We start from the raw sequence: 23399 nt of genomic DNA, 5'->3' as shown, positions 1-23399 counted from the left end.
CTCAAATCATGATTTAAATCATAACATACTATCCATAAAAAATTCTTATTGGATTACTTCATTTAATGGCTTTTTTGCATTCTTTTAACTGCATTTTCCCCTCCAAGATTTTTATTCAGTCTTTCATACAAGGAAATAGATTTTGTTTTTTTTAAAGGGGCTTTCCTAAGCTTGCTTTTATTTTATCTTGTTAGATCTTTAACTTGCTAGTTACATATTTTAAATGTTTTGGCTGTATTCTTATTTCCGCATTAATAAAACCATTTGGTGACCCTGATCGACCTGAGGGAATATGGTACTAATAGTCATGACTGCTAATAAGCACTTGATGCCTTGTATAATTAGTGATAACCTGCAGTTTAAAGTGAGTTAGTAATTTGAATTAATGAGAGGATCTTGTATTTTAAAGTAAATCACTTGCGGTGCATTCCAGAGTCACATGGCAGACGCTCTGAATGGAGGAACAGACCTGAGCTCAGTGGTCCGGTGCTGTCGGGCCGAGAAATGCAACCCCTTCAATAACACGGCTGTCCGATTGGCTAATTCCAACCACTCCAAACCTAATCCTAAACCTAACCCCTCCCCTAACACCTGATAAAATCGCTTGCACTGCTTCAATCATATAATAATCAAACCAAAGTTTTTGACCAGTGAACTGTTAAATCCATGGTCCTGTGTTCGGTTAACAAATTGGGTGTGGAAGATTTAAAGCAGTTGAAATATTGCTCACTATGAGGGTCATGCAATAACAAGGAAATTTTGATCTAGAGGGTGCAGTATTTTTGTTTTTGATTAATGACTATTTTTTTTCTGGTAAAAAGTAGTATACATTGTAATTATTTTCTTCAAAACTTCTGTTGGTTATTAACTTTATTGCTTGTTCCAAAATGCTAACAAAGTAACAATAGATAGTATCACGAAGCATCGGAGACCAAATGTTTAAAACAAATGCACATGTTAATCCCATAAAACAGAGTTATCTACAGGCTAAAATCCAAAACACTGAATTGTAACTGTTGGAATAGATCAAATATCAAAACATCTTATTGGTTTACTAGAGCAAGAATGCCTTTCTAACATTTAAAATAGTCAAAGTCATTGGCAAAGCTAAATGTGGTCAAAGTCAAATTGGTTTTACTTCAGGATTAGAACAACAGAAAAAGAAAAAGTGCAGATATTAATAATTATTAATACATCTCCCCTTCTTTTTTACAGAACTATTTAATGATTGTTTTATGATATTGAGTCAACATGTCAGTCACTTAATCACTTGTTTGCTTATGTTCGTTACAAATAGTCTTACATTTTTAATTATGCTATTTATATGACTAAACAAGCATAGAAAAGGTAGATTATTTTTGGTTTCATAGGAACATTTTGATTCATATAGTGTTTTTGAGAAATAAACTACTGATCTGGTAGGAATGATATTGGGTTTATTGATCAAGGTTATTATAAACAGTTTGAATGTAAATGACTGTTTTATGTTTGACTGAAGTGGTGCCAACATACAAGACACTAAACAGTGAAGATATGATTACAAAATTAGATAACTATAATCTGGGTACTGAAGCACAACAGATTGCAACACAGAGCATTGCACTTTGACTTTATTGAGGCTGTGACTGTTCATCTTCCATACCACCCTTTCAGTGGTCACCAGCTGCCCACTCACAAAAGCGGGCAGCACTGACAGCATACACACTAATAAGATATTTACTGCATTTGTCTCCACATGGGACATGGTCATCGCTTCAGGCAGATTGCAAAATGTTTTCCTGTTATAATGTTGTCATATGTTTTAAGTGTTTTTCATATAACCGTCTGAGTTTAAGTTTTTAGTGTATCACTGGCAGTCCACTGCCACCCCACCCCTTTTTCATTTTTTCTTTTATTTGAATTAATCACAGGAATCTGACATGCTGTCACAATTAGACCTTATGTTTTGATGTGTAAGAGAAATGCTCTATTGTGTACATCTGTTTTTAATTTACTGTCGCAAACTATATAAGCTATTTCAAAAGTAATATTCTTCAAAATCAGCAATTGATAAATTGATCAAAAATATGTAGTGAGTCAAACACCACCGCTGTTTCCGCAGCTTGTTGTATCCACTAACCCTTCCTGTATCATTTAAACATGTCAGTGATTTACTTCCACAAAAGAGCATCAGTGAGGTCAGGACAGATACTGGGTAAATGGGTTTGTCCCCATTCCAAGGTGTTGAGCAGGATTAAGGTTTGGGCTTTTGTACAGGCTTCTCACAGCACCACTATAATATTTCTTAATAAAGCGGCATTGTACACAAAGGTCTCTCCACCAGTTTTTCCTCATTGTAGGAAGCACACGATTATTTGGCACACAAAACAATTCTAAATAATTGAGCTTCTGTTTCTCTTCGCTGGAAATAACTGACCTATTCACACCTTTCATCAGAAGGGATTTCAACATACTTTTGGGCTATACATACATTTACCAGAGATGGGCTTGTTCAACAATTTATGAAATCTTTGAAATTGAGTGACAATCTGTTACAAAAAGTATTTAAATAAAAATTTGTGACTTCTTTTGTATTTTAAGCATTGTGATTTAATAAAGAGAGAATGAGAGAGAGAGGTCACACGTCCCTGGCACTCTGGTGGGGTGATACATTGGTTCCACAAATCTTCCCAATAACCCCCCACAAGAGGACCACACAGGGTCCAGGTCTTCTTTAACCTAACATTACACAGATGTTTACACAAAATATCAGTTTCACACTGTCTGTAACACGGTACTTTGGCATTTTCTGTAATTGACTGTAGTCGATGTAAAATATGATGCAATCAAATGTAGACAGTTATTGATAAATAACTGTTATTCATTATTAAAAAATAATTGTCGAGGTTAATATTAAAGTTTCAAGTGTAAAATTCAGCAGGAGGAAGAAGGAAAGACTGCTTGAAGGACTCCACCTCATCATTCAGAATGACAAAATCACATAGTGAAGATTCCACAGCTGTTATTTTCATACATTCAGTTATTCAAATAGTGGATTTGTGGCCTTGGTTAGAAACAGTTAATTATTATTCAACATTATAGTCATTTAATATATTACATGAAACATTAGATTAGTTTTTCGAATTTCAATCATTCTTTACAGATCATATTTTACAGTAGTACAGTAGTAACGAAACGAAACAAACAAGAAAAAAGTCAAAGTGTATATTAATGTATCTACAAATAATTTGATAGTATGATTCCATCCTTAATATGTATGTATTTATTATAAAAACATATTTTTATCAATGTTAGTAAAAGATAGATGAATCTATCACATATATTGTGACAATGTGAACCCAAATGAGCAAAGCCGCCGTTTTGTCTTCTAAAACAAATCCAAGCAATCTTATAAATATTTAAAAAATACCTAAATAGGGGTACTTTATAATAACAACAGCAAACTTTTAAACTATAGGGTTTGTCCTAATTTGCATAGGCGTGTGATGCTCACGTGTGTTGTGTGTTCGGAACAGGAAACGTGAAAGCAATTGCATTTGACAATGCATCCTATTATATCGTTATTTCCCCAATCACATATCATATACATAGGCTAACTCAGTAACGCCATGTGTCGATAAAGCCGGAAACAGTTGATTTGCCATATGATCCTCCATTGAAGACATTTATATAAACAATGCTATTTATCGCACCCATTTTAAGCATACACGCATAAATCCGTAATGAAGTCGTTAAACTGGTTCTGTGAAACATCAATCATTGGTTTCGAGCTAGATGACCCTCACTACATGTCAGTCAGCCCGTCAGTCAGCGCGATGAGGGCGGGGCCGATGTTGCCATAGTAGCCAGAGGTGGAGCAGAGTCTAAGTTATAAGGCGGCTGTTTGTAATTCCTCCTCCAAGACTTTGGATCATATTGCGCTGCTTCGCTTCACCAGCAGACCATCAAAACTACACTTTGCTTCAGAGAAAAGACTTGAACGATGTGCGGTACGTTAACACTGTTTATTATTACTTTATTACTACACAGTGTATGGAATCAACGTGACTGAATAACAATCGCTGTAATACTGTAGTCTGTGTTCGCTTACGCTTCTGTGATTGTTACTGCGTACGTTAAACTATCAGGTACTTATATACGAACTTCATTTAATGACAACCAGACTTTCATATTGTACTTAAAGCTTTTATTCGCATCATTTCTTTGGAAGTGTGACAGCTCAGGTGACAGATCCGGTTTGGAGAGCGACAGCGGGAGTGTCTCAAAACCTACTGAGCTGCTTACGTAGACGTAATTTCTGGCGTTGGCGTAAATGTGCGCACGTCACTAGTATAGTGCCTAAATACGTTGTCTACGTAGCCTGCTAAGTAGGTTTCGGTTGGTTGTAACGCACCTATGATGCACAACTCAACGTATTGGGACACCTCCAACATAAATTCTTGCTTTACCACTTTCACCGGGCGACGTGGCTTATCTCAAATGAGACCTCATAAAATTTGTACATGTTTTTCTGTTTATACTATACGTGTAGTGATGTACTGTCTGTACTGCGTACAACGAATGGCTGTAAATATGTATATAGGTTAATTATATCAATATTTTAGTGAACTACTCAAGTTCATTGATCTCCATTTAATATTGGTCTTAATGGACTTAATGGAATTAAAGACACAGTGCACCCAAAAATAATGAATAACAGTTCTTGTTATTCATTTACATTCATGTTATTCAAAGATTGTATATGGCTCTTTTTTCTGTAACACAAAATATTTGGACATTTTATGAAATCTCTCCGTGGTTTTGTGTCCGTATAATGGAAGTCCATGAATGTTGTTTGGTCACCAACATTCTTGAAAATATCCTCTCTTGTGTTCTTAAGAAGACAGAAAGTCATACAGGTTTAGGATGACAGGAGGGTGAACAAATGATGAAAGAATTTTAATTTTGGGGTGAATTATCTCTTATGCCATATTTTATTTAAATGTTTTGGAAATCATGTCATGATCGTTTTGTTACGCATTAACAGTTGTTTTCTTAGGTTTTGTCATAACATTTGTCTTTATGCTTAATATTTTCAGCAATTTGAGTGAAATCTCTCTACGTTCTTTGTATCCTGCAGGAATTTTTGCGTACCTGAATTACAGAGTTCCACGGTCTAGGAGGGATATCTTTCAGACCCTCGTAAAGGGACTTCAAAGGCTGGAGTACAGGGGTTATGACTCCGCCGGTAAGACTGCCACTCCCACCTCTGTGAGGCTAATGTCAATGTAATCCGTAGGTAACGGATATGACTGGCGACGTGAACAGCGACCTCGTTTCTTGTTTTTTGGCAGCACAGACAGCCCAGAGTGTCAGTTCTTCCACTGCTCTAGCTGTAGCAGTCAGCCGATACTTGTGTGAAAGGGATTATTGTGGGATTCATTTATTAAAGCGTCCTCAGCTCGCCTTTTCTTAGTTCTACCTTTTATCCATTTCTCCGAGAGTTTCAAACAGGGATTAAGAGATTAAAATGTTTTGATTTAATTCATCAGTTATGGTAAATATTCATTATGAATGCTCTAGTATGTCTTTCTGGCAGTGGTTTGGGGAGGGGTCTTCTCAGTTCAGGCATGAGAAACACACATCAAAATCTTTTAGAAAGGTTTAAATCAGACATAAAATAACTTTCTAAGTACTAAACCAAAGACACAATTCCCATTCAGCTCATTGGGGATGAGTTGGAATTGGGACTGTGAACTTGACGTCATCACTCAGCATCAGATGCTCTCGTGCCTGAATAGGAGCAACTCCTGACATACACATGCTGTATAGAGAAACTCCTTCATAGAAAAATGCAGTTTGCAGGAAGACATCGCTGTGGTTTTAATATGAAATCTATAATTAATGCGTGGTGGGTGTGTGTAAATGTTCATATGTGTCGAAAAGTACACGTGTCTTATTTGCTTGGTGACGTGTTTTTTTGGGTGTTGGGGGTAGGTATTGCAGTAGATGGCACAGGGAAAGACCAAGCAGCAAACATCAGCCTGTTTAAGAAAAGAGGGAAGGTGAAAGCCCTTGACGAAGAGCTCTACAGTATGTTATATCTCTTCTCACTAGCTCTTCAGTTCTCCTCGCTTCTTTTACTTTGTACAAAGCGTTTCTATCAAAAGTAATCTTCTCTGCTTTTTTTCATCTCTAGAGAATGAATCCATTGATCTTGACGCACAACTGGACACACACTTTGGCATTGCACACACCCGCTGGGCCACACACGGGGAGCCCAGTGCTGTCAACAGTCACCCTCACCGATCCGACAAGAACAACGGTAAAAGACAACACAGATTCCGTTAACACACTGAATGCAGCGCTACGGCCCTCATCTGGTTTCTATCTGGCCATTAGGAAACCAGCTGTGGTCAGTTCACGAGTTTTAAAACACATCCAGAAAACACAAGACTGGGCAGTTAACACAGGCTTTAAAACCATTAGGTTCGGATTGGTAATGAAAAGCTTGCAAACGTAAATGATGCCTTACATGTGAAAGTTCACCTCTGAAAATAAACACCTAAGCAGGGGGTAAAAACAAAAAGCAGTTCTTTTTATCCCAGCGGGCGTAAAACAGAAGCTGGTCGGTGTGCCACTGATCTCGGATCAGGTTTTGCTTAGAGATTAAATTAAATCAATAATATAGGGATTTACAGTTAGACCGCTAGTTAATTTAACTAGTACATTTTTTTGTTTAATTTAATTACCAATTATACTGTCAGTACAGGAATTTGAGTGAAAAGTTGTATTTGTTAGTGTTTGTCCTGCCCGCTGCCTTTAACTTTTTCACAAGTTTGTGTAAAACTTGATGAGCCGAGTCATCCCAGCATGGTTTGAGAATGTAGTGCAGAGGACGCACGTCAGATTTTTTATTTTGTCCTTAACATGGTCACTGAAATTAGCTTAGTTTTTATTCGTTTTTAATTATTTTTGAATAAAGGAAAATGCAGAATCGTGGATATTGTTCAAACTCTATTTAAAAATGATACAATTTGTGATCGTTGTTTGTTTCCAGTTTTAAAAAACCTGTTCTCAGGATGGTCACAGACTTTTAGACCTTATACAAAAGTAAAGTTTAGACACACCTACTGTCCTTTTATTATAGGTTGAAACTGAAACCTAAAAACCTAAAAAGGGTAGAAACCTAAAATCGAATGCAAATGTGTAGCGCTGTATAAGAATTAAGATATAATTCTAATAAGACATAATCTCATACTTCAGATTTTGAAAAGTATTAACTTTTCACTAGATCACAGCTCTTCACAGTCTTGCCATTCGCTCATAAATCTTTGTGAGATACAAGATCAATTGTATATACTGTGTAACATCAATATTTATTTTGATTAAACAAACATATTTTTGTTAAAATGAGGTCTTTAGAAATATGTGGGTGTGTCTAAATATTTGAGTTTTTTTTTAAATGAAGACAGTACTTGTATGACATACCAATACTAAACCAATATTGTAAAGGGACATCCTTTGCCATGCCCATTTCACAGAAAGCATGACGCTCAGTCAAAAGACACATATAGCCAGTTTTGCAAGTTAGTAGTACTTGTTGAGAAATGCAGCCCTACCACCTGCTTTACAGTCTAGGCTCCTCTTTTAGATAGTGATAAAAATAGTATAAGTGTTAACAATAGTAAGAGATGACACATGTTTGACTCTGATATGTTAAGTATGCTTGTCAGTTTTAAACCTTTTTGTATAATTTAACTTGTGTTCTAAGTATGGTTGACGTTATAGCTCAAGTACCCATTCATTTTTAAGTAAATTCCATCATATTTTTCTTTACATTTTGCCTCTAGAGTTTGTTGTCATCCACAATGGGATCATCACAAATTACAAGGAGCTCAAGAAGTTTCTGGTGAGTGATATTTCAAAGCAGTATTTATAATGTATTGAATGTGTTATTATTAATTCTGAATACACAGGGCTTGTGTGTGCACATGTAGACCGAATGTCGCAAGCTTTGTCTAGTGATGTCATAACATACAAGATAATCATTTGTCAGTGCATGGACTTGACACAAAGCATTAACATGATTTGTGGTTATAGGAACAGTTCACCCCAAAATGAAAGAGATCTTTATAGATTCACCCTCAAATCTGTATACATTTCTTTGTTTTGATGAACACAGAGAAAGATGTTTTGGAGGAATACTTGTAACCAAACAGTTCTTGGCCATCATTGACCACCATACTAGGAAATAATGCTTTATATATTTCTTTGTTCAGATATGGAAGGCAAACAGTTCGGGGCACTTTTTTTACTACCATTGTAATTTTTCCCACTATGGTAGTCAAGGTGGCCAAGAACTGTTAGGTTTCCTACATTCTTCAAAATATCTGTACAAAGAACTATATAAAGCATTATTTCCTACTATGGTAGTCAATGGTGGCCAAGAACTGTTTGGTTTCCCACATTCTTCCAAATGTCTTGCTCTGTGGTCATCAGAACCAAGACATTTGTATAGATTTGGAACAACTCGAGACTAAATGATGACAGAATTTTAAATTTTGGGTGGACTGTTCTTTTAACATAAACATAAACTTTAACATGGTTGAAAACAGTAGTAGTTTGTGTAAACACAAATGAGTTTGCCAGTGGTGATTTAGATTTTTTAAGCAATTGTTTTTGATGTTTCCTCATTTCTGACATTCTTTAATAACCTCAGGCTACAGAAAGTAAGACGCTTATAGACATTAACTGTGTGAATAAGAAGAAAAGTTGTTGTTCTTATAACAGGTACGTACGCTGCGTTTCTTGTAAGCAGCATCACACTACAGTACTGTAGATGTGTGGAATTCCATTTCACAATGTCTCAACATTTAGGCATTGAGACTTCGTTCATTTTTCTTTTCTTTCCACTATGGAAAACATGTTTTGTTTTGCTTGCGTCTGTAACCATAGCCTTTCCCTCCCAACCCATTGATAGGTTTCCAAAGGATATGATTTTGAGTCGGAAACAGACACGGAGGTCATCCCCAAGTTGATCAAGTATCTCTATGACAACCGCGAGAACGATTTCGTGTCCTTCTCCACCCTGGTGGACCGCGTCATCCAGCAGCTGGTAAGCATCTGGAGGGTGTACGTGCGTGTGTGTGTTGGGGTGAGGGGGTGGTCTTAGTCACATGCCTCTGGGAGCCCCTTGCTCATATTGTAAAAGTTAAACGCCATTTGTTGCTCATTTACAGCCCCCTTAAAGACACAGAGAGAAGTTCAGAAGCAGCACTCTGACGTTGTTTTGTCTTCATGATATTTGCCAAATAAGTTCTAGGTTCTTGCTAGCTTTTATAGAAAGTATGACGCACAGTCGGCCGAGTCAGAAATCTACATCAAAACGCAATTGTGGAGCCGATCGCATATTGATTTGAGAGATAAATGTGGGAAGGTACTGTAATCTTAATACCACAGTTGGATACATGTTATATGAAACAGCTTTTCAGAAGTTCTGAGTAATATGTTTAACTAACCTAAAAAATGACAAATGATAAAAAAATGACTGAATCAACCTGACTACCAACTGAAGTCAATTTTAGAAATATATCCTTAATCATTTATTTGTTTTATGAACAACGACATAACTCGCTAGTTAACCACAATAGTACGATGCATCGTTTGAGAAACTTACTGGCTACTCACGACTGTTTCCCGAAAAACATAATAACTTTGTCGCACAGCTCTGGTTTGAACCACATTGGTTCAACAACATAATGGATGACGTCACATAGGTGAGGGAGTAATATAACTTCTTCGAATTAATCTGTTTAGATCAATTTAATGTCATAATATTGCCGTAAATAATATACACTGCATCTGAAAACAACTTTTGTTATTGTATTTTCCCTCTCTATAGTTTATTTCACAATATTTAACTCATTCATAAATTACCTCCCACGTAACTCCGCCCAGGGATTCCCCAGGGTCCTAGAGCACGCATTCCATGCACAAGCGAACTTTACAAAAGGCAGCGCTTCTATTTTCTTGACAAACTAAAAGATGTCAAATTGAATTTGTATATATTTAAAACGATGGATATAGAATATACTGCATGTTGATTGCTTACTTTGATCAAAAGCTTGATGCATGTACTGTAAGTCTACATGTCATAATAATAAGTAACTATGCTTCTAACCACGCAACTTTGCGATTCTGCTTGCGATTGATCATTGCAACGATTGTTTTGGGAAACACTTAAATTATTGAACTATGTTGGAACAACGGAACTTGCGACCATAGTTGACTAAAGATGCTTTTGGGAAACGCACCTCTTTATAAAGGGATGTAACAAATTAAAAATCTCCCTGTACGATAATACCTCGGTATTAAGCTCGGTGTCATATTGCAATATTTCAAACAGATCGTTTCATATTGTCATGTGACCACAATAACATTGAGACAATTTTGCTATTGCGATAACATAGTATCGATAATATTTTTACATTCCTACTGTATGACTTTCTTTCTTCTGCAGAACACAAAAGAAGAGATTTTGAAAAATGTTAATAACCAAGCAACTTTGTCCCCCATTGACTTCCATTGTACAAACACAAAACCACTCAGACATTTCTCAAAATATCTTCTTTTGTATTACACATTATGAAGAAAATCACATTGACTCCATTGTACAGACACAAAACCACTCAGACATTTCCCAAATATCTTCTTTTGAATTTCACAACATAAATAAAATCATATTCAGGTTTTCAACAAAGGTAAATTATTGACTGAAGTAAAACAAATTTTGACTACCCCTTTAAGATAACAACAAGAAAGTCTCATTTAAAAGATTTTGGTTGGCAGCATCTTATCTGTGAGATCCTCCACGCATCTATTGCGCAGTCAAAGATTTGGAGTTATAAAATGACAACATTTATCAACACTGAAAGGCAAACACGCTCTCCCTCGTCTCCTGGTCATTAATAATAACTAAGTTTTCGAATGAAGACAGGTGGACCTTGTTTTATGAGTCATTATTAGAACCTTTGGACGCCTCGCATGGCCTTAATAACCTCTGCTGGGAAATAGAAGTTAAACTCTATCCAAACGTGTTTTATAACCAAGGGCTGTGCCCCTACGATATTACTGACATGAATTTTATGTTTATCATGAGTTTACAAAACGGCAGATCTTTCTATCAGCATTAATACACAAGACTCCGCCTGTTTTATGGCTTCTTCTGTAAATTGATTATATTACTTAAACTGCCTCGGTCTTAACAGCGGAAGGCTGGGAGATAACACGATGATCTTGTTTAAGACGGTTGTTGCTTAGACTGGCTGTAGCAACCTACGTATTCAAAGGCATGTCAGTTGGCCGCCCCGCATTTAAAGGGATATGAGAGGAAAGTCCAGGAGTAAGGGAAGTCTTGAGGATAATTGAAAACAGACTGAGGCTTGTGTATGTTGTGCGTTTGACTCCGCAAAGACGTGCACGCTTGAAAATAAGGATTGCCAAATGTTTAAAAGCATGATTTCATAAGAAATGTTTGCCTAAAACGGTGCTAGTATTGGTACATAATACAATTCAATAAAGAAAAGAGTGCAAAAATAGTCTTCATTGTATATTGTGAAAAATATCATGATTTCTTTTCTTTATGTGTTTTCTATTATCTTTCAATCCAAAAGTGCAAAAAAGTAGTACTTAAACCGTCATTAAAGAACTTTTATTTGTGTTTGATGGTATCAAACGTTGTATGTGTGTACAGGGCAGTAAGGTAAAACAAATGTCCTGCAAAAGTGTTTCCTTCATGCGCGTACGTCTGTAATGTGTGTGTGTGTGGGGGGGGGGTGTGTGTCTCTGGGCAGGGATTCAGGAGAGGCTCAATGAGGAGGCAGGGGCAAATATTAGTTCCCTCAGCACATAGAAAGAGCCCCTATTCCCCTCAGCTTAAGCCTCACTGTGGGGCTCTGTTCCTCTCAGCTCCCTGGTGCCCCTCCACCTCTTCGGGCCTCTGCTCCAGGCCTGAGCTGCTCGTGGCTGTGGAGGGGGGCCGACGGAGAAACAGGAGACCGTAAAGATGCTGTAAGAGATGTAACTTTAGCCATTTTTCCTAAACCCCGCCCCCTACGAGATGTCATCGTAACGATGATAGTTATAATCATCGTTGATGGAGCGAGAGAGCCTCAGCACATCAGCTGGGCGTTGATAACATTTTCTTCAACAAACTAACAACGGTCAGCCCAAAAAATTAAGAATTCACTGAAATATCACACTACTTTATTTTCATATACAGGCTGTGAACTTGCAAAATGATTGACGGGCAGAAAAGCACATCCATGTCTTCTAATGTCATTTCTTACAAATGGTTCTGGCATCTGTATGAGGTTTACATTTTGATCTGTAGCTTCTGCAAAAACTTGTTTTCTCATTTACTCTTCTCTCCTCATCTTTCTCCAGGAAGGGGCTTTCGCTCTGGTTTTCAAAAGCATCCATTTCCCAGCAGAGGCCGTTGCCACAAGGTCAGTAAGAACTACGGGTTCTGTGAACTGTAAAAATCTCAGGTTTCCACATTCCTTTACACTTTAAAGTTCTCATTTTCTATCGCTCTCGCTTTCTTCTGACATAAACTTCCTGGATTGCCGCATTGTGTTGTTCCGTAGCAATGAACAGGAGCCCGAAGCTTGCCGTCCCCTGTCTGTGTTCAATCACCAGAAAAGATTTATGGCTTTCATTCACATTTTTCACACCTTGAGATAAAGAACCAGGTTTAAACCTCAAAACCTGCTCCTGACCAAGCAGTTAGAAACAAATAAAGGTGTACATGAAGGGATATTCACCCATACTCTGTTCCTAAATATTTCACTTTGAGTTGAGTGAAGCCAACGCAATGTTAATTATTCCCATCTGCCCCGTCTGTGATTGGGAACGAATGTGCTGTTGGCTTTGGTCAATTCTGTCCCGCTGTGGGGAAAACATTAAAATAGAGGCCATGTTGCAAGACCTGTGTAAGGCAGACTAAAATTTGCTTATGTTGCTTTTGCGCCACCTGAGAGGCTTTCTGTTTAGTAGCTTTTAAAGGGATAGTTTACCTTAAACATTCATTTCAGATTCTGTCATTTATTCACCCTCATGTCATACCAAACCTGCGTGACTTTCTTTCTTCTGCAGAACACAAAACAAGACATTTTGAAAAGTGTTGGTAAACGACCAAAATTTGCTCACGTTGACTTCCACAGTATGCACAAAAAACAACTAAGACATTTCTCAAAATATCTTATTTTGTGTTCCACAGATGAAACTACACGAGGATGAATAAATGATGACAGAATTTGTATTTTTGTGTGTACTGTCCCTTTAAGGCAAGCTATTACTGCTCATATGTATGGTTAGGGATTGGAACAAACCCAATAACCAGCATTACACTCCGATGCGTAACTCATTCTGCATTGTATAAAATATTTATACCCTACAGACATTAATGACACTTTTAATCATGTGGCTTGTTAGGGGCCCAGTGACGGACGAAATGGTGAGTCACATTTAGGGGCTCTGTCTAGTAAAAAGTGGGCTGCAACGTTTGCTCGAGAAACTCTAGTAATTTGAATACAAAAAATCATCGAAGCTTTGTTCAATACAGTCTGGATAGCGCGTCATTATACGTATTATGTTTAAAGGCTGAAAGCGGTCTTTGTGTTTAAACACTTTATGTATTGAGCAGTGTAGCACTAATGTGATACAGTTTGCCAGGTGCCTTAAACAGACCTGCTTGTTTGTTTTAAGTGCGTTTGTAGTTGTGCTTGTTTCTGTGTAACGTTATGTTGCATCGCTATTTTACTTCGTTTTAGTCTCTTTTGCGAGTGAAACTTGTTGTCACAGGCGTGACTCTCATGCGTCTGCGCTGTATGAGGACATGAACACACAAACTTCATCTTCAGGGTTACTCTGAGATTTTATTTCAGAACATTTTACTGAATGAAGCTAACACACACTAAAAATGAGCGTCTTCCGACGACCTGCCAAAATAAAAGTCGTAGTTGTATGTGAACAAATAAATGACTATTTAATAGTAAAATTATTCACGCATAAGTTGAAGTTAGTTGCCGTTAATTACATTTTTCCATTATTCTTTCTATTTTATTAGTTTTTCTTTATTAATATATTTGTATTATATTGCATTTTGAATGTAATATGGCAATGGAAAGTACTTAATGAGTGAAGTTTAAACAGATATTAATGTATGCAATTTCAGCAATAAATATCTTAATTTTACTAAAGGAAACAAATACAGTAAGTGGTTCATTTGATGAGACATGCCTTGTTTTCTCTTGTATATTTAGTATTGCTCTTTAATAAAGAAAAAGGTTTTGTTATCCAAATACTCAAATTAATGGATTAAACAATTGGTAGAAAACCAATAATCGATAGCTGCAGCCCTAGTAAAAACCACCTGGCGACTACCTGGAACACCCTAACAACCAATGTAACCACTCACTAAACCCAACACAATGATAAATGCTAACATTTTCTTGAGAAAATCTAGTTTTTCAATTAGTCTTGGCCTTTTTTTCAAAGGGTGTGTCTTTCTTGTCCAATGAGGATTTTTCACTCATATTACCAAAGGAATAACACAGATATTTGCCACGTTCCTCCTAATGCGTTTAGTCTTTCCGTAAGCACGCCTTCATTTGATTATCATTTGACTACAAGTGACACTGAAAGATTTCAATAGCGTTCTGTCATTCCGTCGTTTAGTCCGTCCAAAATCTACCTCATGGGGTGGTGCACGTTTAGCTTGCTGAACACACTGATATCCAACAGCCCAACCAATATAAACAAAGCAAGAGCTGAGAAGCACATCCAGTGTGATCCACGTTTTGGCACGTCAGCATTTAGGGATTGTGGGCTCTCTGAGGAAGATAGGCAGTGCATGCAAAGGACTGGTCTTAAATCATACAGATGGGAGGGGCGGATCTGATCAAGGATATCAGAATGAGAGCAAAAGGTGGGTGTGTGCTGTGCACAGGTGTCTTGTTTACAGTAGGGTTACACCAATGGTAGAGCGGGTGTACTAGATTACAACTGGAACAAAGTCCTACAGGTGTGCTGTTGTTCTCAAAGAATAATGTGTCAGTTTCTGTTAAACAGAAAAAAACATATTTTTCTCTGCTCGCCTCTTTTGTTTATAAATACAAATACCAAATGTATTTTCTGTCTCTCTCTCTTTGAAACAGGAGGGGCAGCCCGCTGCTGATCGGTGTGCGCAGTCAGTATGAGTTCTCCACAGAGCAGATCCCTGTTCAGTACAATTGCAGTAAGTCCGCTTCACCCTCACCACTACATTTGTTTAAAGTGATAGTTCCCACAAAATTTTAATTCTGTCATCATCTACTAACCCTTTTGTCATTTCAAACCTGTATGACTTTCTTTCTTCCGCAGAACACAAAAGAAGATATTTGGAAGAATGTCGTTAACTGTCCCCCACACTGATTTTGTGTCCATACAATATAAGTGAATGGGGCAGTGCTGTTTGGTTGCCAACTTTCTTCCAAATATCTTCTTTTGTGTTCTGCAGAAGAATGAAAGTCAATGAGAGTAAATGATGACATCATTTTTATTTTTGGGTGAACTTTAACCTTATTTATCACTTTAATAAACCTCGGGAAAGAGAAAGTGAATAGGGTATATTACTTACAGTATTTACACAAAATCAGATTGTCCATGACTGTCATTCAGGCTGTTATGATGACCTCTGCCACGTTTTGGGACAGGGCGTCAGAAAGGCATACAATTGGAGGAAAGTTGAACGCAAGGCGCCAGTGTAAAATTGTAATACAAAGCTTTATGGTTTAGTTACATAGCAGATAACTTTATGTAGTTATTATAACGTCGTCGACTGTAATAGTCATAATGAACTAAGCAATGTCAAAAGGGGTAGTAATGTAAGGGATATTGTACAGGCTTGTGTGCCGGATATTATCGCAGAAATAAGCCCGACAGTGTGATCTGTAACGAACGCGAAGCGGAGGATAACAGCCATCTGCTTGTACATTATCCTGCTTATTACACGGCTACTTGCCACATGAGAAAAAATCTGGACATAACATGTGAATTTGAAATATTTGACTTGCTCATTTTTAATGAATGCTGTTGTTTATTTTCCGTTAAGAAAGAAAAGGTAAGAAAGGGCGTTTAAATGTCATGAACAGGCAATTTAGTATAATCATTTGTATATATAATACCTTATAAGTTATTAAAAGACATATTTATATTTAATTTGTCCAAAAAACCTGTTAAAATTATTTGCTGCACCAGGGTTACCGTGTGTTAATAATTTTGAGCGATTGTTATCTGGGAATAACGAACCAGCGCAACTGGCCAATCTGAAACAGGCATTCCAACGAGCCGTGTAATAAGTAGGGGTAAATTGGTATATAACTGTAATAATTTTACTTTTCAAAGATAAAGATAACTTTTTATGGGACAGCTTCACACAGCAGCCAATAATAGATTAAAGGTCCAAAGTGTCATTTTTCGAGGATCTATTGCAAGAAATGCAATGTGATATATAAAATTATTTCTTCAGAGGTGTATAAAGACCTTACCTAATGAAGCATTATGTTTTTATTACCTTATCTACATACACCGCATGTCCCCTTACATGGAATTCGCCATGTTGTTTCTACAGTAGGCCTAAACGGACAAACTGGTCGACAGAACGCGTTTCGTAAATACATTATCTCCTTCAGCAAAGATGCGAAAACATGACAACATCTTTGTCCTGTGTCAGCCACCGTAGTGCTTCAGAATAGGGGGGGGTTGGAGTAAGCCGTTGGTTGCAATTCAAAACCTTACCACTAGATGCCACTAATTTTCATGCATTGGACCTTTGGTGTAATTTTTTATTTACTTTTTCTGTAGGTGATTCTAAGAAAGCTGCAGTAGAGGAGAAAAACTGCCGTAACCGTCAGGGCAGCCTCAATGCCTTACACTCAGTCCATGATGGAATGGCTATGGAGTTTTACTTCGCCTCTGATGCTAGGTAACACACACATGTTTGTTTTTATACTTTTATGCTGTACAAATGGTATATTCTATCCCCTATACCAATCTTTTTGCACTTCAACTTTTTCATATAAGCATCATCTAGTATGTTTAACAATCCGTTTACATTGTATGGACTGTTGGCTGTCTATATGTAGTCTAAAAGATAAATTACATATTTTGTTCTCGCTCCTCTGTAGATAGATATTTAATGATGCTACAGCTGTGGGAAGAATTAAGAGACAATTTCAAAATTATTTTCAGTTTTTCTGAGATACTATTCATAGGTATGTGTTTAGGTTAGATTGTTATTTTGTTTCATTCTTTGAACTCCTAACATAATTTCTCTCAAATTTCAAATAAAATATGGTTTTCATTAGAATTTCACTGGACAAGATGCTCTTTATTTTTTCAGACCTCAAATAACTGCAAAGAAGAAATTTTTATGTTCACTTTTAAACAATTCAACAGTTATATTCATACATGTATTTGTTCAAAAATTATTTTTATCACAGTTTTCATGTGTCTTGTCATGCTGTTGGATGACTTTATGTCCCTCCTGAGGTTTGATTTGGTTAAATACAGCAGACACTGGACTGAAATGGCCTCAAGAAATGCCTATTTAGATGAACATTAATAAAAAAAAAATGTTCCACTTCCGTATATCCTGGTTAATCAAGTAATACCAGTTAAAGCCAACCTGCGTGCTTTCTGTTCCATTCTTCTACAGTTAAAACCCCAAAATCATGGATACTGTAGTAAATCCTTGGATTTACAAATAGGAATCAATGCACCAAAAACATGGTTGTGGTCTCAACACTTTTTCCACCGTTAATTTTTGTAAAGACACTAAAGTAAGATACCCGAACACTCCTTGTTTTTTCATTGGTCGCTCAAACGGATAGTCTCGCCCTGCTCACACTGTCTAAGTTAACAGTATGTCAAACTTAAACAAACTAAGCAATGTTTTCAAAGCAACACAGAGCCACACTGTTTACATTTATGAAGAAACTCAACAGACAAACGGTCCTGTCCATTTAGCTGGACCATTATTTAAACAGCCTAAAACTTGAGCGTTTTCTGATAAAATCGAGCACATATGAATTGAACCCCCTGCTGGCCACAAAGCCGTATTACACCATTTTCATTTCCTATCTGTCTATTATTGAGAGGTAAACCAAATCAGCCTTTATACCTAATATTTGTTGAGGTTTGTTTATCTTTTCTTTTTCCAGTGCCATTATCGAGCACACCAACAAGGTGATCTACCTAGAGGATGATGATGTAGCTGTTGTGATGGAGGGGAAGTTGTATGTCCACCGGGTTAAGCGCACAGCAGGGGACGATCCAGTCCGTGTCATTCAGACCCTACAGATGGAGCTCCAGCAGATCATGAAAGGTACCACATCTCTAATGGTGCTTTTCCTCTGCATGTTACAGTCAGGTTTGGTACGACTCGGCTTGGCTCAGTTTGCTTTTCCACCGCAGTTTAGTACCGCTTCAAAGTGGGTGGGATTATAAACAACCTGCCACTACACTGAGACTCCTTTCAACACGATCAGAAATACTAACAGTCTTTTTACATCATCAGGTAACTACAAGGCTTTTATGCAGAAGGAGATCTTTGAACAGCCTGAATCGGTTGTCAATACCATGAGAGGGAGAATCTGTTTTGACCGTGACACAGGTACAGCACAACCCTCCGCTTACCAAAACATCACATCCTTTTGCATTTGGTGATCATAGTGAGAATGTGAATTCTAAAAAAATGCGTACTTTTTGCACAGTTGTTCTTGGTGGTCTGTCAGACCATCTGAAGGAGATCAAAAGATGCAGGCGATTGATCATGATTGGCTGTGGAACTAGTTACCATGCAGGAGTGGCAGTAAGTTTTCATCTGAAACACGAGATCATTTTATTGCTTGCTGTATGGTTATCACGGACCATGTTTTATGCACTTTATCATTTTCTGTAGACACGCCAGATACTTGAAGAGTTGACTGAACTTCCTGTAATGGTCGAGCTGGCCAGTGACTTCCTGGATCGCATCACTCCTGTGTTCAGGGACGACGTGTGTTTTTTCATTAGTCAGTCAGGTAAAGTTCATCTTACCGTCATTGTCATGTTTCGTTTTCTGCTAGTAGATAATAGTGACCTTTGCGCTGCATATTACACAACATATCATCTCCTGATTCATGCCCACAGGACAGTAAAATGAGATCTCTTTAATATCTCTGTGTCATGTCTGTGATGAAATAGAGAGCAAATGGAGCCTTTTGCTGAAGGTCTGCTTCTCAGATGTGCATTCCTCTAAACTCTTATTGTGTGAAATAGATAGTAGTAATAGAACAATTTATGTAAAAAAAATTAAAACACAACACGGTCAATGAAGTCTTCTAAGCGATTTGAGCAATACAATTTTCATCTGAGTGCATTTGGCATGCGGTGCAGGTCATGATACCAATGAAACCATTGACACGACACTGGTGCTGATAAAGCTATCTGATTATGATTACTGGTTGTTTTCCTATTATCAGGTGAGACAGCGGACACTCTGATGGCATTACGTTACTGTAAGAAGCGCGGGGCACTGACTGTTGGCATCACCAACACTGTGGGCAGCTCCATCTGCAGGGAGACAGACTGTGGAGTTCACATTAACGCTGGGCCTGAGGTCGGAGTGGCCAGCACTAAGGTACTAAACAGAGCCAAACACAACTCACATTAGCCTTTTGAAGAATTTGTGAAATGAGTAATTGTGTTGTAGTTGTCTTAATCCGTCCACCAAATACCCGGCTGAAAAAAAGAATTTTTGCACGCCGTTCGAGACTGTTGATTGATGGATAGTGTTGGTTTGGTGTTGGCCTAACTGGTTTAACCAACATACTCTTTTGAATGGCCAATGTTAAACCATCTGATTAGGCTTAAAGGGATACTTCACCCAAAAATGACAATTCTGTCATCATTTACTCACCTTCGAGTTTTTCCAAATCTGTATACATTTCTTTGTTCTGATGAACACAGATAAAGATATTTGAAAGAACACTTATAACCAGACACATTTTGCTCCCTGTCGACTACTTTTGTAGGAAAAAATACAAAAAGTGTCCCAGAACTGCTTGCTGTCCTACATTGTTCAAAATGTCATCTTTTGTGTTTAACAGAACAAGTAATTTTTTCCTACTATGGGTGTCAATGAGGGAAAGATCTGTTTGGTTATAAGGATTCTTCCAAATATCTAGATATAGATTTATACAAATTTGAATCGAAGGTGAGTAAATGATGACAGAATTTTCATTTTTGGGTGAAGTATCCCTTTAAATTACGATAATATTTACATAATATCAATAATTATGGTTGTTAATATCATACTTATTGACGTACGATCTTACCGGTTAAGCCAGTTAAAGGGATAGTTCATCCAAAAATCATTTACTCATCCTCAGGTCATTCCACACGTCATTCCTCTCCAGAACACAAAAGATTTTTTTTTGAAGAATGTTGGTAACCATTGATTAACATTGTATGGACACAAAACCACAAAGACATGTCTTCTGTTGTATTCCACAGAACAAAGAGTCATATACAGGTTTTAAACCTCATAAGGATAAATAAATGGTGCTTAATGTTTATTTTTGAATGAACTTTCCCTTTAAGAAGCATGTTTGGTCCACCATCTAAAACACATGCTGGATATTTGCTGAAAAATACTGCACTCTTATGGGTAGATTTGACATCACCAAATGGATTATGTAGAAATGTATTATAATAAAAAACCTGCTCAGAAAGATAAACTTAACAAGGTAGAGATCTTTACAGTTTGGACAAAACACAAAGCTTCACTACCTCATTCATTTTACAGTTATTTACAGGAGTTAATGCTTGGCACTACATATTGCATGTACCATAAATCTGTGTTATGGTTGTCCCCAGGCCTACACCAGTCAGTTTGTGTCTCTCATCATGTTTGGCTTGATGATGAGTGAAGACAGGCTTTCGCTACAGGAAAGAAGACTGGAGATCATTAACGGCCTCAAGAAACTGCCAGGTGTGTGTCACATGTGTGTGACCTATGTATATTTTGCTGCATTTGATATGCGGCTTAATTTGAACTTTGACACTTTCCTTTATGTAGAGCTGATCAAGGAAGTTCTGGCTCTTGACGACAAGATAAAGGCCCTAGCTGATGAGCTCGACCATCAGAGATCTCTACTGGTGATGGGTCGGGGCTACAATTATGCCACCTGCCTAGAGGGGGCGCTGGTGAGTAGACCATATATTGTTGCTAGTGCTTTAAAATAGAGTATTGTGCAGCCCAAGGCATCAATTACATTTGCAAATTGATCAAGTAAATTATGTCCTTAATGTGCATCACATGACACTAATTTCTCGATCTGGTGTGTGTGTGAAACATAGAAAATCAAAGAGATCACATACATGCACTCAGAAGGAATTATGGCCGGGGAGTTGAAGCATGGCCCACTGGCGCTGATCGACAAGGACATGCCGGTTATTATGATCATCATGAAAGACAGCTGCTACCAAAAGTGCCAGAATGCCTTACAACAAGTTACAGCCAGACATGTAATAATTCTCAGTCTCTTATATAATATCATAACAGAGTTACAGTTTATGAGCAATATGATGGTTTACATCTTGTGTGTGTGTTTTAGGGCCGGCCAATAATCCTCTGTTGCAAGAACGACCCAGAGATCAGTAAGATGGCATATAAGACCATTGAACTGCCTCAGACGGTGGACTGTCTGCAGGGCATCCTCAGTGTCATTCCCCTCCAGCTCATTTCCTTCCATCTGGCTGTTCTCAGAGGATATGATGTATGTTTACGTCAGGTTACAATAAAGAAACACACATTTAAGGAGGTGTCCTATTAGCTGACTCAAAAGCTATTTTTGTATTTATGCTTTTGTGGCTTGCCATAAAAACGTATGATTGTGCATTGCCACAGTGATTCAAGTGTGGGAGAACCCAAGGAAAATCCAGGGTTACACAGTCACTATGGATAATCCCTGTGGTATGTGCTGAGGGAAAAGTTTGGATCAGATCCGAGCAGAACAAACTTGAGAGTGCCAAGGCCTTGAAATCTCACTCCATAGACTGACATAATATCAAGCATAATTTTTTCAGAGAATGTTGACCAGTCAGCTAGTAGGATGCTGTGACAAGATAAAGTTGTTACCTGGTATTACAGAATAATGCTCTTTTTTTAATTATAATGATTTATGTTTTGATTTAGGTGGACTGCCCAAGGAACCTGGCCAAATCTGTGACAGTGGAGTAGCTCCTCACAGAAAATGTGAAGTAGTGAATGCAGAAGAGGAGAATACCAATCACCAAAGTGCAATTACAAGTGTGGAAGTTTACGTGTGTCTGCATCCGTTTGAATGTGGGATTATGGGTATTTATGAATTATGACCAAAGACCCTACAGAACCAGCTAGATTAAATTTTATAATCCCTTTTACTTATGTGCCTATTGCAATTTAAGGGTACCCCAAACTGTGCCTTAAACCCTTGTAAATGAGCTCTAAACTGAGCCTGAAGCATCTTAAATAAGTCAGATGTTTACCTCGTACAAACCAGAGTGCAATACTTTAATCGGCACAATGAATCTGTGTACCGAAAAAACGTGCCTTAAATCACAGTGACCAAAGAGGTTTATATGAAGTGTGAGCAAAGGAATGAGAGATGTGTGAATGTTTTATGTATAGTTCAAAAGAGTGCTGATTACAGCCGAATATAACTCGTTTTAAACATTGAAGTTCTTTTTGAAGGATTACATTTATTACAATGATCACGTTTTGTACTGCAGAAACATAACATAACCAGAGCAAACAAGTGTTTATTACATTAACTCACATTCAAAACAAACCACAAAATTTCTGGGTTCCACTGGAAGATATACTGTACTGTTTGAGTTTACATTGACTGTGAAGGACTCATTGTGGTAACGATCATTGTTTTATGACACACGTTTTCATTTTTTATGAATGATTTTTTCACAATTAATATAGGATGTGCCGAGATGAGATGTCAAATTATTTTTTTTAAGGTTTAGCTGGGTTTAAGTCTCTGAATGTCACTGTTTGGTTTAAAACCAAAACCTTCATTTACCATGTATGCCTATTAAATACATCCGTTTAAATCATTTTTTTATTTTTTTAGTGATGGAGTATGGGTTTTAGCATGCTTAACTTAAATGCAGCAATGACTTACTTTCTGTTTCTTAATGTTGATCAATACTGAATGAAATAAATAAAGCAATAATGTAGAACCAGCATATAGATTTTGTCTTTTATTTATTCATTTCTTTGCCTTTATGCTTGCAGGCCGCGTAAAAAATAGAGGATTAGATGTGCTACTAAGGAATGT

At 37.4% G+C, this 23399-nt stretch overlaps 1 protein-coding gene across 1 annotated transcript; it reads left to right on the top strand.

Moving 5' to 3' along the window:
• The first annotated feature begins 3852 nt into the window (after window positions 1-3852).
• gfpt2 (glutamine-fructose-6-phosphate transaminase 2) lies at window positions 3853-23305 on the top strand. Its single transcript, XM_056732011.1, has 19 exons — window positions 3853-3989; window positions 5120-5227; window positions 5977-6072; window positions 6179-6304; window positions 7833-7891; window positions 8963-9097; window positions 12427-12488; window positions 15201-15280; window positions 16888-17008; window positions 18246-18409; window positions 18602-18697; window positions 18798-18895; window positions 18986-19106; window positions 19548-19705; window positions 20944-21058; window positions 21146-21273; window positions 21427-21594; window positions 21684-21845; window positions 22265-23305. Exons 1-19 carry the CDS (start codon window positions 3983-3985, stop codon window positions 22307-22309), a joined length of 2049 nt encoding a protein of 682 aa, XP_056587989.1. The 5' UTR covers window positions 3853-3982; the 3' UTR covers window positions 22310-23305.
• Window positions 23306-23399: the final 94 nt, after the last annotated feature.

Source organism: Triplophysa dalaica, chromosome 19, assembly GCF_015846415.1.
Source record: "Triplophysa dalaica isolate WHDGS20190420 chromosome 19, ASM1584641v1, whole genome shotgun sequence".
Lineage (NCBI taxonomy): Eukaryota > Metazoa > Chordata > Actinopteri > Cypriniformes > Nemacheilidae > Triplophysa > Triplophysa dalaica.
Note: the sequence above shows the minus strand (reverse complement) of the source record. Positions and strands in the feature narration are given on the sequence as shown.

Excerpts from the sequence above, each read along its gene's own strand:
- gfpt2 (XM_056732011.1), top strand. Across the intron at positions 18,896-18,985 it reads GTTACCATGCAGGAGTGGCA|ACACGCCAGATACTTGAAGA; the intron begins GTAAGTTTTCAT and ends CATTTTCTGTAG. Across the intron at positions 21,059-21,145 it reads CGGCCTCAAGAAACTGCCAG|AGCTGATCAAGGAAGTTCTG; the intron begins GTGTGTGTCACA and ends TCCTTTATGTAG.